Source organism: Urtica dioica, chromosome 10 (assembly GCF_054948205.1).
Source record: "Urtica dioica subsp. dioica isolate 48M chromosome 10, U.dioica_male_clone48M_v1_H2, whole genome shotgun sequence".
NCBI classification, from domain to species: domain Eukaryota; kingdom Viridiplantae; phylum Streptophyta; class Magnoliopsida; order Rosales; family Urticaceae; genus Urtica; species Urtica dioica.
Genome location: NC_142765.1, coordinates 3,028,034 through 3,044,515, shown reverse-complemented (window position 1 = coordinate 3,044,515; position 16,482 = coordinate 3,028,034). Strand labels below are relative to the sequence as shown.

The following is a 16,482-nucleotide window of genomic DNA, read 5'->3' as shown; positions in this document are numbered from 1 at the left end:
GGCCAATGCCCCCCCTCAATTTTTGAAAATTATTTTTTAGACTCAAATTTTTATATTTTTTTATAATTTTACCCCTAAATTTTACTAATAATTATGTTTTTGACCCAAATTTGTAAGTTTTTTTTCAATAATGCCCCTCCTCAAAAATATTTCTCAAATTTGCCCCCCCTTAATTGAAATCCTGGCTCCGCCACTGTATATATATATATATATATATATATATATATATATATATATATATATATATATATTGCACTAACTTCTTCTTCTTCGTGGTTATACATATTTGTTTTATCGTTTGGGTTTATTATTTATGAAAATGGGTCAAAGAAAGGAAACTGAGAGATGGGAAAATATGGTGTTCAAGTCACACAAAGAAAGTAGCTCTTTTACTTGACGGAAACGAAATCTCAAGAAGCACTTCTCACTGAAGTGCAATAAGAGTCCTTACTTTTATTTTGTCAATTCTGTTGTAGATACATTGTTGACCATCACATGCGTTCCATCATCGAGAATTCGAGATCTACATTGTTGCCAAACAACAACAACAACAACAACAACAATAATAATAATAATAATAATAATATAATCTATTTGCATATTATTCGGTATGTCGGTCGGTCGGGCTTTTTTTGACTATTACGTCAGAGATCACGTCATCCTATATCGTTTTGTTGACTAACTAATAACATAATTCAAACGTTGTGTCGTGGCTTCATAGGATGATGACTTCTTGGGCGTTGGATCCAACGGAGACTGGAAATCCAAGTACATTTGAAGATTGAATTGCAGTCAAATTAAATTCTCTCTTGGATAATACAAACAAATGTGTAACGCCAAAAAATAATGATTCGATATGGTAGTTGAACTTGAGATACCCGGACTGTCAGTTCGATTATTGAAGTGAAGGAACTCCTTTATTTTGTTTGGGACAAACAAATTTAATGTGGGTTCGTATTATATCATTTTTGTTTTTCATAGTAGATACCATCCCTGGATTTTGATTATTTTAAGTGGAAAATTATGACGAGTTTCACATTAATGTTCAGAAAATGTTAGTTACAGGCTCATCGATCCCGGAAAAACATCAGAAAATATAAATGTGTTATCTTCTCTTTATCAACGGGCTTTAATTTAATAGATTTAAAATAAAGAAGAGCACATATGGGTATTTTTGTAAAAACAGGTCATTCCTTTTAAAAAAATGTTAGGTTCATTTCATTTACTAATCCAATCATCTTCTTATAATTTTTCCATTCTAAAATTATAATCAAGAAAAAATTATTAGTGGCCTCAAGTCCTGGCAATAGCATGAGAATTCTTTTGAAGTAAGTCATTTAGTTGTGAGTTTATTTATTTATTTATTTGTATATATAGAAAAGAAAAAAGAAAAAACAATTTGATGAAAAACAAAATATATTATACGTGAATTATACTTCTTGGTTCTGATTAAATTATTTGTTTTTGATTGTTTCGAGGTTTTCAATATGAATTCGAATTCTTTCAATAAATGTTCTAATGTTTTTTTTAATATTATATTTCACTTTTTTTTTGGGGGGTTAAAAAATGACTTAAAATAGTGATGACCTGAGACACAAGAACAAGGATTTAGTAACCTCATAACATCTCCTACTTTTTTTTTTTCCTTGTCAAATTACACGGGTACTATATGGATTAAAATTTCAAAATTTGCTCTGTTCCTGTCTTGTGAAGATCCAAATCTAATTGTATGTTCATTCAACATATAAATTTCAATTCTTCCGATTAGCCAGAAATAATTGATTTTGTTGTGTGAAAATTCATAATAACCCATGTATTATCAAGAGTGTTCCTGTTAATTCATTTTTACTGTGATGAAGCCCGATAAGAGGTTCTTGTTATAGAGTTATGCTCTCCGGATATGCTTGTGATGCAAGATTTGAAAATGCATTGAGAGTCAGAGAAATTGCAGTATTACATGAGAATATATTTCTTTAAAAGTAAGTTGTTTGTTCATTTATTTATTTATTTATTTATATCTCTTGTTGATTCTGATTGATTTTTTTGTTTGTTTTTGTTTTTGTTTTTGTGTGATGGTATTTAGTATTTACATTGTTGCCAAACAAAAATAATAATAATAATAATAATAATAATAATAATAATAATAATATTATTATTATAATTAAATCTATATGCATATTATTCGGTATGTCGGTCGGTCGGCCTTTTGTTGAGTATTACGTCAGAGATCACGTCATCCTATATCGTTTTGTTGACTAACTAATAACAGAATTCAAACGTTGTGTCGTGGCTTCATAGGATGATGACTTCTTGGGCGTCGGATCCAAGTACGTTTGAAGATTAAATTGCAGACAAATTAAATTCCCTTCAATTTGGATAATACAAACAAATGTGTAACGCCAAAAGATAATGATTCGATTTAGTAGTTGAACTTGAGATACCCGGACTGTCAGTTTGATTATTGAAGTGAAGGAACTCCTTTATTTTGTCTGGGACAAACAAATATAATGTTCAAAATGGGGTCGTATTATATCATTTTTGTTTTTCATAGTAGATACCATCCCTGGATTTTGATTATTTTAAATGGAAAATTATGACGAGTTTCACATTGATGTTCAGAACATGTTAGTTACAGGTTCATGGATCCCGGAAAAACATCAGAAAATATAAATATGTTATCTTCTCTATATGAGAATCAATTTCTAAGTTCTTGAACATTTTCTTAGAAAGAATACAATTTAGCTTGGAAGCTTTTTTCTTCTTCCCTAAATGGTCTCTTTATAGTAATTCCACTACAACAATTACAACAATTATCGACGATTTTTTTCGTCGGTAATAACCCGATATTCGTCGCTAAATGTATTTAGCGACGATTTTAGCGACGATTCTTATCGTCGCTAAATGTCCGTGCCTAAATATATTTAGCGACGATTTAATCGTCGCTAAATATTTACCGACGATATTAGCGACGATAATGTCGTCCCTAAATGTTGTGACGAGAAGTTTTTTTTTCATTTTGAAACAGATAATTAGCGACGACTTTTTCGTCGCTAATTAGCGCGGGTAAATTTCCCGCGTGAATTAGCGACGACTTTATACCTTGTGTGTAATAATAATTAGCGACGACTTTGTCGTCGCTAATTATTATTATTTTATTTTTATTTTTTTCGTCGTTAATTATTTATTTTTTATGGTTTTTTGTTTATGAAATTCTAAAATGAAAAATCAAATAAAAACTAAATTATATTATCCAAATCAAGAAATATATAAAATCCAGTTACGTACGTTTTCGGTTATCGAGAAATATGTAAATAATAATCTACTATACACAAAATATCTAATAAAACACTAGTCGCGACGTTTGCTTTGTCGTCCCGCCGCTCGTTTTCCCCCTCCTCGACGTGAAACGCTCTTCTGCTGGCGCTGAAGTTCTGCAGGCTGCGGCGTCGGAGTGTGGACGCCGGCCGTCGGAGTCTGCTGGCTGTGGGATGACGGAGCGTGCTGCGAACTCTGCGGAAATTGAGGCATAAACGAGCTCAGGTTGAGGCCGGGCACCTGACTCTGTATTGCCTCGGCGAACGCGGTGAGGGTCGATGTCAACACCTCCTGCGAGATATATCCTGGTTGCGACGTCCCAGCCTCCAAACCGTAGACTTCGGCGACTTCAGCCGCCATCCGTGCTCCTTGTGGCACCAAACGTCCGACGCCGGTCAAGTGATCAGTCCGCGAACCCATAATATCGCGGATCGCCTGCTGCTCTAGGACGGAAATATCAGCGTCCGCTCCTTGTTGCTCAGCCTCCGCTCGCAACGTGTTGAACCTATCGACCAGTCGATTCTGATATAATTAACTAGTTAGTATATATTAATCGAAAATGAAGCTCCTTCTTGGTACAAATGAAGCTCGTGCCTTATGTTCCAGTCCGCCAAAGTCAACCGCGCCTTATCTGTGTCTTTCGTCTTCCCCTCGATGTTCAGCAAGGTACCCAGAAGATTGTCGCATACATTCTTTTCTATATGCATTACATCGAGGTTATGCTTCAACGTAAGACTCGACCAATACGGCAACTCGAAGAAAATACTTTTCTTTGTTCAATTCAGCTCACTCACATCGCGCTTTCGTTTCTTCCCGCTGAAGTCAGGGTGCTTCCCCGGGGTTGCATCTCCCACTAATCGCAATTGTCGAAGTATGTCGCTCGCTGATTTTCTCACTGGTGGTGGTCGTTTCTCATTTCGTACCTTGTACAGTTTGCTCTTCCTCATCGGGTGTAACAACGGCAAGAATCGACGATGATCGCAGTAAACAATCTTGTTTTGAGCCTTGAAAGATGGTGTGTCGTTGTTACACGTCGGACAAGCAAGGTACCCTTGACCACTCCATCCCGACAAATTGTTTCTCGCTGGAAAATCATTCACCGTCCATAGAAGTACGGAAAACAACCTGAATAGCTCACCGGTCGAACCATCTCTCAACACAACACCGGTTTCCCACAATTCCTTCAGCTCATCAATCAGCGGTTGTAAGAAAACATCCATGTCTTTTCCCGGTGCACTACGACCTGGTATAAACAATGTTAACATCAAGTACGATGTTTTCATGCACAACCACGGCGGTAAATTGTACGCAGTCAAGACTACCGGCCACATACTGTACGATAAACTCATGTCAGCAAACGGGTTGAAACCATCGGCGGCAAGTCCAAGCCGGACGTTCCTTGGTTCTGCCGCAAACATGGGATATTTTGCCAAGCCGGACGTTCCTCGGTTCTGCCGCAAACATGGGATATTTTCGGTCGATCTCTTTCCACGTTGCTCCGTCTGCAGGATGTCGCAGTTTACCATCCTCCTTAATGCGTTCATTCTCGTGCCACTGCATCTCTAGAGCTGTGTGCCGACTCGCGTACAGTTGCTTAAGTCGATCTTTCAGTGGAAAGTAGCGCAACACTTTATGCGCTACTTTTTTTCCACCGTCTTTCTTCAGCCACCGGCTCTCATTACAAGCTGGACACTCGTCTAGATTGGCGTTGTCCTTCCAAAACAACGCACAATCGTGTTTGCAGACGTGAATCGACTCGTAACCCATACCAAATCGACGCAATTTCGCCTTTGCTTCATAGTGTGACTCTGGAATCGTGTTGCCGATCAGATGAGACTTTTTCAGTACTTTCAGTAGCTGATCAAACGACTTATTCGTCCACTTGTTCATCACTTTCAAATGCATCAACGTGACAACAAATGAGAGTGACGAATACTCCGTACAACCCGGCCATAATTCTGTGTTCAGGTCGTTGAAAATGCCATCGAACTGTCCACTCTGGTATTCTGCATTCGGGTCAATACTGTCATCGTCACCGTCTACGTCGTTGTGATCTAAGATATCGTGTACAGCATCAAACATCCCGCCTCCTCCTCTGTAATCCGTCTGATACTGCATTACATCATCTTCTTCCTCCCCGTGAAAGTTCCACCTCGTGTAATTTCTCTTAAATCCTCTGATAAAGAGATGATTCTCTATATCAGGAATTTTTTGCATCAACACGTTATTACACCTCTTGCATGGACACTTAACTCGTCCTTCGACATTTACGTGTTGTCGGGCCATTGCCATGAACTCTGCCATGCCAGCCGCAAACTCAACGCTTAAACGTTGGTCCTCGATTATCCAATTCCTATTTGGATAACTCATTTTACCTATAGATTGAACATTTCAAAATTTAGTAGTTTTCGGATTTTATTTTATAATTTCACGATCGATCCTACCGAAATTTCGGCAGAACCTCCCCTATAAACTTAACAACCCGGCATCAAGCCTTTAACTTTAAAACCTGCATAGAAACATCCTAAAACTAACAATAAATCCAACCTCAGTGGTTCGATTATTAAAATTCATAATCCATATCAACTAATTGTTTTTACATGTTTTTACATAATTTACATAAACTAACTAATTGTTTTTACATAATTTTACCTAATATAAATATTTATAACTAATTTAAATATTTATACCTAATATTAAAATTTATAACGAATTTAAATATTTGTGTAAACAAAACTAATTTAAATATTTATAAAATTTATAACAAATATATAATTCATTTATAACTAATTAATTGATTTATAATTTATAAAATTTATAACAAATATATAATTCTATAAATATAAATTATGTAAATATAACTAATTAATTCATTTACATTTCTAACTAATTAATTCATTTACATTTCTAACTAATTAATTCATTTATATTTATAACTAATATATAAAAAAAGTTATATATATATAAATAACTAATATATTAATTCTATAAATAACTAATATATATATATATATATATATATATATATATATAAGTTATAAAAAAAAACTTACCGAGTGACGGAGCGTGCGGGTTCGCGGGGAAGAAGGGAAGCAAACGCGGGTTCGCGGGGAATACGGGAAGCAGACGGAGCGGCGGAGGAGCGGCGTCGGCGGCGGAGTAGTGGCGGCGCGGCGGAGGAGCTGCAACGGGAGAGAGAGAGGTAATGAGAGAGATGCAAGTGATGAGAGAGAGAGAAGTAAGGAGATAGAGAGAGACTTACCGGGTAGGCGTCGACGGCGTCGGCGGCACACGGCGGAGGAGGGCACGGCGACGGCGGGAGAGAGAAAAAGAGAGAGAATATCGATTTAGGTTAAAGAAAGAGAAATGGGGAAGCCAGGCATTTATCGACGAAAAAATCGTCGGTAAATGATTTAATTTCGTCGCTAAATCATTTCGGTTTAAATAAATTAGAGGGACTTTCCCCTCTTTAAAATTCGTTAAAATTTAAAATTTGGTCGAAATTATTAGCGACGATTATATCGTCGCTAAAGAAATTCCAAGTACTTTAGCTACGATTAAATCGTCGCTAAATATATTCCCGCAAACTTAGCGACGAGACTCAAGAATTAGCGACGATATTATCGTCGCTAATAATCTTTACCGCCAAACTTTAAGATTTTTCGCACCAACTTATTTGCGACGAGAAAGTCGTCGCTAAAGGCATTATTAGCGACGATATATTAGCGACGATTAAATCGTCGCTAATAGTTTCGTAGCTAAATGTCATATTTCTTGTAGTGTTCCATGGGTGATTGTTTGAGAGTCCTAAGCTTTTCCAGATTCACAGAAAAACAATGGACAAACTGACTTCATTATATTTAACAGCGAAACTTACGAAGAAACTGCTTCGAAGCTCTGAATATTAGTGTTAGTTCACTCCTCAAATGTTTCCGGTGATCAGTTTGATAATCAGAGAGCTCTCGAGAACTCATCCTTCTCTATCTTCGTCGTCGACCAAGAAGCTTCACGCGCTGATCATAACCACCAATCTTTCCCGAGACCCGTTTTACGCACCCCATATAGTGAGGCTGTACGGACTCCGCTGTAAAATCCGAGACGCCCGGAAGGTGTTCGACAAAAGTCCTAAGAGAAACGTCTTTCTCTGGAACGCCGTTATAAGAGTCTATGCTCGAGCCCGTGAGTTACCCGCCGCGTTCTCTCTCTTCGAGAAGATGTCGCGGACCGATTTCGAGCCCGACGGTCACACGTACGCGTGTTTGGTGCGATCGTGCTCGGAAGGGCTCGATGTGCTCGGATTGAAGCTCGTCCATGGGAGAGCGATATTCGCCGGATTGGGAACGGACGCGATCCTCGGCAGCGCGGTCGTGACGGCTTACTCGAAGCTAGGCCTCGTGAGCGAAGCTTTTGACGCCTTTAACGCGATACGCGAACCGGATTTGGTTCTGTGGAACGTTGTGATCTTTGCTCACGGGAATCACGGGCTTTCCGAGAAAAGCTCGAGAATTTTCAACGAGATGCAAAGGAGGGGAAAGAAACCGGACGGGTACACGCTCGTTGCTCTGCTTCTGGGCGCAGAGGATTCGAGCACAGGGAAATGCGTCCACGGGTTTTCCTTAAAGACCGGGTTCGGGTTCAAACCCCATGTGGCGAGCGCATTGGTCAGCATGTACTCGAAATGCGACTCGGCAGACTCTTCAATCAAAGTGTTCGGAGAAATATATCGTCCCGATTTGGTGACGTGGACTAGCCTGATAACCGGGCTCGCTCGATCCGGAGAGCTCAGAAACGCGTTGCTTTACTTCAATAAGTTTGTTACCTTCTCCGGCAAGAAACCCGACTCGGTCCTGATCGCTTCGGTCCTCTCTCTCGCCTCTCGAACCGCGGACGCGAAGCTCGGCGCCGAGACCCACGCTTTCGCTCTCAGGCACGGCCTCGATTCCGATGTAAAGGTCGGATCTTCGCTCCTCGACATGTACTCGAAATCGGGTCTATTAGGGTCGGGGATCCGGGTCTTCGAGACGATGCCCGAGAGGAACATCGTCTCTTACAACTCCCTCATCTCGGGTTTCGGACTCCACGGGCTCGCCGGCCAAGCCTTCGAGACCTTCGTCGAGGTTCTGAGCGGTCCGAGGGACTATAGGGTCGTCCCAGACCACGGGACTTTCGCGGCTCTACTCTGCGCTTGCTCTCACTCCGACCTCGTCGGAAAAGGCGTGTAAATCTTCAAGAAGATGAGCGAATTCTCGATCGAGGCCAGAGCCGATCACCACGTCCACTTGGTCAAGCTCCTCGGGAAAAACGGGAGGCTCGGCGAGGCTTATCGTCTCATTCTTTCTCTACCATAGCCCGTCGACCGCGGAGTTTGGGCCGCGCTTTGTCGTGTTGCGATGCACGTCGTGACTTCGAGTTGGCCGAGATTGTTGCGCAGAGGCTCATGGAAAGTAATGACCCGAAAAGGGTCGATTCTTATAGAGTTATGATCTCCAATGTATATGCTTGTGATGGAAGGTTTGAGGAGGCATGAGAGTGAGGGAAGGCAGATTGTTGAAGAAGAACAAGACTCCTGGGATTAGTTGGGTCCAAGGCAATAATAGTGGATACTCGTACTCTATTCACAACCCTCGAGTCCTGGCTACAGGGCCGGCCCGATAGTTAAGCAGGCTAAGCAGCCGCTTAAGACCTCTTAATTTTGTGAGAAAAAATAGGCCCAAATTTTGATGTTATTGGGTGGTAAATGGACCTCGAATTGCTGCTACTCTCCATCATGTAATTTTGCTATTGTTAATTTCTTTTGCTGTTGGACATTTATATTTAAGTACGGCCTAAAGTTGTTGTTATGGGTGTATGTGTATTTTTGCTGGCTAAACGTTGTTGTTGGCCCATTTGATTATTAAGTGATCATTAACTTAAAATCAAATAAGATCTATTTTCACTTCCGATTATGTCCACCCACAAAGGTTTTTAAATGAATTTGTTCAGTGACTTTTCATTAATTTTTTATGAGATTGCGTCTGAAAAAGAGCTAAATCTGTGTTTTTTATTTTGAAGCTTTGAAAACTAGTTTTTCAGGTACCAACCAGCATGAAGATGATAATAGCCGTTTAAAATTAAAGATGCATTAAGAGAGGTTCAAAAGAGTTAAGAGGCTTAACATGGGAGTTAAAATTTGATTAATTGAGCTCTATTTATTATATGCTATTTTTCATAATCAAATATATATATATATATATATATATATATATATATATATATATATAATGATAGACATTGTCTTTGATCTTATGATTACAATGTATATTTTAATTTTGATATATATATATATATATATATTTATTATATGCTATAGCATGATAATTCTGTAGTAAGTCATTTAGTGTGAATTTATTTATTTATTTGTGTACATATATATAGAGAGAAAAAAAAAAGAATATACGTGAATTATCTTCTTGGTTCTGTTTTTTTTTTTTTTGAGGTTTCCAATATGAATCCAAATTCTGTGTATAAGCGTTTTGATGTTTTTTTTAAATGACTTATACAAGAACAAGGATTCAGTAACCTGATAACGTCCCCCTGATTTAATTTAATTTTTTCCCTTTATTCTATCGTTCCCCTACAAATTACACAAGTACTACAAAGATTATAAATTGCAATATACGATATATTCCAGTCTTTTGACGATCGAAATCATATTTTATGTTCTTTCAACACATATATTGCAAATTTTCGATTTAGTCAGAAATAGTTGATTATGTTGTGTGCAAATTTATGGTTACCCAATGTTTACTTTGTATTATAAAGGCTGGTCCTATTAGTTCATTTTTACTGTGATATAGAGTCCAGTAAGGGTTCTTGTTATAGAGTTATCTTCTCCAACGGATATGCTTGTGATGCAAGATTTGAAGATGCGATGAGAGTCGGAGAAAGTGCAGTGGTGAAGAAAAAAGAAGACTCTTGGGATTAGCTGGGTCCAAGGCAATAATAGCATGAGAATTTCTTTGGAGTAAGTCAGCGCGTTCAATTATTTATTTATTTATATCTCTTATACCTATTAACTCTGATTGATTTTTTTGTTTCTGTGTGATGTTGTGTCCGGTTTCAATAGCAATACAAGCTGTGAAGCCCTGAATATATATTCCAAGAAAAAAAAACAAAAAAAAGATTCAGAAACTAAAGTGATACATTTATTTCTCTTAAGAAAAAAAAAAAAAAAAACTCAGATGAGTCAAGCCAAAGATGGTGGTTTTGCCTTTGGGAATTTGGCACTAAGCTCTTCATGACCTCTTTCTTCACCAAGTTTAACTTGAGACTCTGCTTAGGAATCTTGATCATCACTTTTTTTGGGGATGTTTTTGAAGAGATCAATGGGTTCAGAATCAGCGATCTTTCCTGCTTCTAATGGAGTGTCATGCTTGTAAGCCACTCTCAAACCTTCCTCCTCCGATACCCCTCCCTGTGACGTGGCATACTTTATGTCATCTTTGCTCTTTGCCATCTCTCTCTCTTTGAGACTCAAGAGTCGGGTATAGAATCTCTTCCATTAAAAAGCCGTGCAACTACTACTCTTTGAGAAGTAAGAGTTGGCAGGTTGAGATTCTGACACTGTTCAAGCTTCAAAGGTTAACACGTGTGATTTTTCTACACGTGTCTTGTTCACTTCGCCCCAAGTGACATTGGGAAGAAAGCAATGAACACCGTTCCACGCTGATACAGAACATAAAAGAAACAATTTATTGGTAATTTTCTAGTCTATTAAGTTATTAACTATTATAAAAATTATAATTATGTGACTATACTAAAATTATTAATTATTAAGAATATATTTTTTTAAAGTTTGACGATAAATAATTTCTTTTATTTTAAATCTATGACTATTTATCGACAAGTTGGTAATAAATAATTATCTTTATTGACAAACATGTTAATAATAAAGTGTATTTTATTGATAAATTTTATCATAATAATTTTGAAATTAGAAGCAATTAATGAATTTTAGTATAATTGTTTTTTAAATGGTCATTAGAATTATCAATGTAATTATATGATTCTCTTGCGGTTGGGCTTCACTTCCCTTCTGGGCTGTCATCTTCGGCCCATCATTTTTTATAATCAGTGCACACCATTTCTAGAAGGTCATTCACTCATTTATTATTATTATTATTACTGTGAAATGGAGTATCTTTGACAAGGCCATTCAACTACCACTATTATAAGCTAGTCTACTTATAAAAACCTACTTTATAAGAAAGTACACCTATAAAATCGACCTTTATAAGCAACCGACTTATACAATGCCTTTATAAGTTATTCCACTTATAAGATCCATGCCCTTTTATTCTATATATATAACGTGAATATGAGTAGGCCTAAATATGAGATGAGATAATAACTTTGTCAAATAGATATTAAAAACAATGTCTTCCAAGAAGAAATCTTCTTCTTCTCCATTATTACCTTCTCCTCAACAATGTCTCGGAGTTGCATTTCCGGCGGGAATCACAACAAGTTCGAAGGCAAAAAGCTCAACTCATGATCATGATCAAGCTTCATCAAGCAAAATCCAGCCCCCCATTCAAGCTTGCCTTGCCGTAGATATTCAGAAATGCAAATCCAAGAATAAGAGTGCAAATTAATTAACATCTGTATGTTGTTTTGGTTCTCATGCTATTATGTGAGTCATGATTCCAAGGTGAAGGACCGAAAGTCCTGTCCCTATTTGAGTTTTTTTTCAGTCTATTTTAGATGGTGTTTCTCTATTAGGGATGTTTTTGTCTTTTTCATAGCTTGGTTTTAGGGATGTTGTTAGTTACGAGATATCAAGCTCTATCATGAAGTGCAATAAAGTCCTTTCTTTTCATGGGTGTATTCACACTCTCATTGGTCAATATATAAGACTACTTTCTTGATGCGTTACTTTGTAAACATAAGTGTACGTTCGTTTTAATATAATAATAACAATAATAATATTAAGATTTTTCAGCGCTTATATATATATATATTAAAATATTAAGATTTTTCAGCGCTTATATATATATATATATATATATATATATATATATATATATATATTGCACTAACTTCTTCTTCTTCGTGGTTATACATATTTGTTTTATCGTTTGGGTTTATTATTTATGAAAATGGGTCAAAGAAAGGAAACTGAGAGATGGGAAAATATGGTGTTCAAGTCACACAAAGAAAGTAGCTCTTTTACTTGACGGAAACGAAATCTCAAGAAGCACTTCTCACTGAAGTGCAATAAGAGTCCTTACTTTTATTTTGTCAATTCTGTTGTAGATACATTGTTGACCATCACATGCGTTCCATCATCGAGAATTCGAGATATACATTGTTGCCAAACAACAACAACAACAAGTTACAACAACAACAACAATAATAATAATAATAATAATAATAATATAATCTATTTGCATATTATTCGGTATGTCGGTCGGTCGGGCTTTTTTTGACTATTACGTCAGAGATCACGTCATCCTATATCGTTTTGTTGACTAACTAATAACATAATTCAAACGTTGTGTCGTGGCTTCATAGGATGATGACTTCTTGGGCGTTGGATCCAACGGAGACTGGAAATCCAAGTACATTTGAAGATTGAATTGCAGTCAAATTAAATTCTCTCTTGGATAATACAAACAAATGTGTAACGCCAAAAAATAATGATTCGATATGGTAGTTGAACTTGAGATACCCGGACTGTCAGTTCGATTATTGAAGTGAAGGAACTCCTTTATTTTGTTTGGGACAAACAAATATAATGTGGGTTCGTATTATATCATTTTTGTTTTTCATAGTAGATACCATCCCTGGATTTTGATTATTTTAAGTGGAAAATTATGACGAGTTTCACATTAATGTTCAGAAAATGTTAGTTACAGGCTCATCGATCCCGGAAAAACATCAGAAAATATAAATGTGTTATCTTCTCTTATCAGCGGGTTTTAATTTTATAGATTTAAAATAAAGAAGAGCCCATATGGGTATTTTTGTAAAAACAGGTCATTCCTTTAAAAAAAAAATGTTAGGTTCATTCCATTTACTAATCCAATCATCTTCTTATAATTTTCCATTCTAAAATTATAATCAAGAAAAAATTATTAGTGGCCTCAAGTCCTGGCAATAGCATGAGAATTCTTTTGAAGTAAGTCATTTAGTTGTGAGTTTATTTATTTATTTATTTGTATATATAGAAAAGAAAAAAGAAAAAGAAAAAACAATTTGATGAAAAACAAAATCTATTATACGTGAATTATACTTCTTGGTTCTGATTAAATTATTTGTTTTTGATTGTTTCGAGGTTTTCAATATGAATTCGAATTCTTTCAATAAATGTTCTAATTTTTTTTTTAATATTATATTTCACTTTTTTTTTTGGGGGGTTAAAAAATGACTTAAAATAGTGATGACCAGAGACACAAGAGCAAGGATTTAGTAACCTCATAACATCTTCCAACTTTTTTTTTTCCTTGTCAAATTACACGGGTACTATATGGATTAAAATTTCAAAATTTGCTCTGTTCCTGTCTTGTGAAGATCCAAATCAAATTGTATGTTCATTCAACATATAAATTTCAATTCTTCCGATTAGCCAGAAATAAATGATTTTGTTGTGTGAAAATTCATAACCCATGTATTATCAAGAGTGTTCCTGTTAATTCAGTTTTACTGTGATGAAGCTCGATAAGGGGTTCTTGTTATAGAGTTATGCTCTCCGGATATGCTAGTGATGCAAGATTTGAAAATGCAATGAGAGTCAGAGAAATTGCAGTATTACATGAGAATATATTTCTTTAAAAGTAAGTTGTTTGTTCATTTATTTATATCTCTTGTTGATTCTGATTGAAATTTTATTTTATTTTATTTTATTTATTTATTTATTTTTTTTTTTGTGTGTGATGGTATGTACGGTTTCAATAGCAATACAAGCTGTGAAGCCCTGAATATATCTTCCAAGGAAAAAAAAAAAAACAAAAAAAAGATTCAGAAACTAAAGTGATACATTTATTTCTCTTTTTTAAAAAAAAAACTCAGGTATCAAGCCAAAGATGGAACCCCTCCCTTCACTGACTATTTATATGTCATGTTATATATATACATATGAGATGAGATAGCAACTTAACTTAGCAAAGAGATATTAAAAAAAATTGTCTTCGAAGACCAAAGCAGGTTCTTCTTCTTCTTTACCTTCTGTTCAGCAATGTCTCGGAGTTGCAACAAGTTATAATGCAAAAAGCTCAACTCATGATCATGATCAAGCTTCATCAAAGAAAATCCAGCCCACCACATTCAGGATTGCCTTGCCACAGATGTTCAAAAATACAAATCCAAGAATAAGAGTACTGCAAAATAATATATGTATGTTGTGTTGTTAGAGGAGATCATGATATTAATTGGATGTCAATAAGACTCCTTTCTTGATTCGCTACACTAAAAAGTACATATGCGTACGTTCGTTTTGATATAATATTAATAATATTATATATATATATATATATATATATATATATATATATATATATATATATATTGCACTCAGTTCTTCTTGTTCGTAGTTAGATATATTTGTTAGGTTTATTATTAATGAGATGGGTGAAAGAAACAAATGAGGGGGGAAAGAGGTGTTCAAGTCAGATAAAAAAAAAAAAGTCCTTCTCAAGAAGCACTTTTACTTGAGGGAAACGAAATCTCAAGAAGCTCTTCTAACTGAAGCGCAATAAATTCCTTACTTTTATTTTTTCAATTCTGGTGTAGATTACAACCATCACATCACATGCGTTCCATTATCGATATATATACATTGTTGCCCAAAAAAATAATATCTATATGCATATTATTCCGTTGGTCGGGCTTTAATTTGTTGACTATTTGAAATGAGAAATTTCATTTTCTAGAACCGAAAGTTATGAAAATATCTCAATTAGATTTATTATTTAAAAAATATCTAAAATTGAACTTTTGTATCAATTTTGGACGAAAATACTCTTGCAAGACCATATAACACTACTAAAAAAAATACATTATCTACTTATTGAAAATCTCTCATTCTCTCTCATTTTCTCATCATTTCGCGTATCCAATTAGTTGAATTCTTTCAAAATTGGTAAGTATGCTTCTCCATTCATCTTTTATAGCTTTAGTCATATAGTTTGTGTAGAATAAATAAAGATGGTAGATGTAGGTTAAACTTTCCGGAAATTGACGTTATTTCCGATGAAATCCGATCTTTTCGGATGAAATTCATGTACAAATTCCGATAAAATCCAAGCCGAAATTCCGACCAATTCCGAAAGATTCCGACCAGTCCGACCGTTCCGACAGTTTTCGACCGAATCTGATGGATTCCGACCTCTCCGACCAATTCTGACTGTTTCCGACCAATTCTGACCAATTCCCATGAGTTAGGAAAAATCGAAGTTTAATGTAATATAATGTATTTTTGTGATATTTCTTACAGTTTCATTGATGGTTAACGACACGTGTGAGAGAAATGGACACTTATACGTGTTAAAAAACGCGAGAACATTTCCGCTTGAAGTTTCGAAAGAGACAACGTACATGGAGTTAGTCAACAAGGTGTACAAGAGAGTCAATATAGACAGATCAAATTATGACTTAAAGTTTGAAGTTTCATTTGAGGCGGATAATATGCCGATTGAGCCTGCGTTGTTGAAGGACGATATTGACGTTAAGTATTATACGAAGAATAAAAGTCATAGAAGTTATGTACTTTGTGTAGCTTTGGTATCGAAAGAAGTCATAGTGTTAACTCCAAAAAGAGTAGATAAAGGGAAAAATGTGATGAATGAAGAATTGTCTCGCGTTGAACTCAACAAGAGACGACAAAATCTGATTACCAATGACCGAGATGATAATCATGTCTTCAACAGTCGAATAGATGACCGAGACGATGAAGTATACAAGCGTGACAAATATGACTACCACCACAACGATCGGGATGATGAACACAAAAGTGACGAGGTGATGAAGACAAGTTTGATGGACACAACAGTGACAAATGAACAAAATTTGAAGAGTTCGCGAACATTGAAGAATATGAAGATTTTGTAAAATATTTTACAGTACCATCGGGACAGGGTGAACCATCGGGACAAGGTGAACCATCACGTAATCCTCATAAAGTTGTATCAC

At 36.0% G+C, this 16,482-nt stretch overlaps 1 protein-coding gene and 1 pseudogene across 1 annotated transcript; one reads left to right on the top strand and one right to left on the bottom strand.

The window, feature by feature from the left end:
• Positions 1-7,241: 7,241 nt before the first annotated feature.
• On the top strand, positions 7,242-8,842 carry LOC149383063 (putative pentatricopeptide repeat-containing protein At1g64310 pseudogene; annotated as a pseudogene).
• A 1,588-nt stretch (positions 8,843-10,430) lies between these two features.
• SMP1 (seed maturation protein) lies at positions 10,431-10,841 on the bottom strand. Its single transcript, XM_089629365.1, has one exon. The coding sequence runs from the start codon at positions 10,808-10,810 to the stop codon at positions 10,631-10,633; it is 180 nt and encodes a 59-aa protein (XP_089485491.1). The 5' UTR covers positions 10,811-10,841; the 3' UTR covers positions 10,431-10,630.
• Positions 10,842-16,482: the final 5,641 nt, after the last annotated feature.

Excerpts from the sequence above, each read along its gene's own strand:
- SMP1 (XM_089629365.1), bottom strand. The coding sequence starts at position 10,810 with ATGGCAAAGAGCAAAGATGACATAAAGTATGCCACGTCACAGGGAGGG.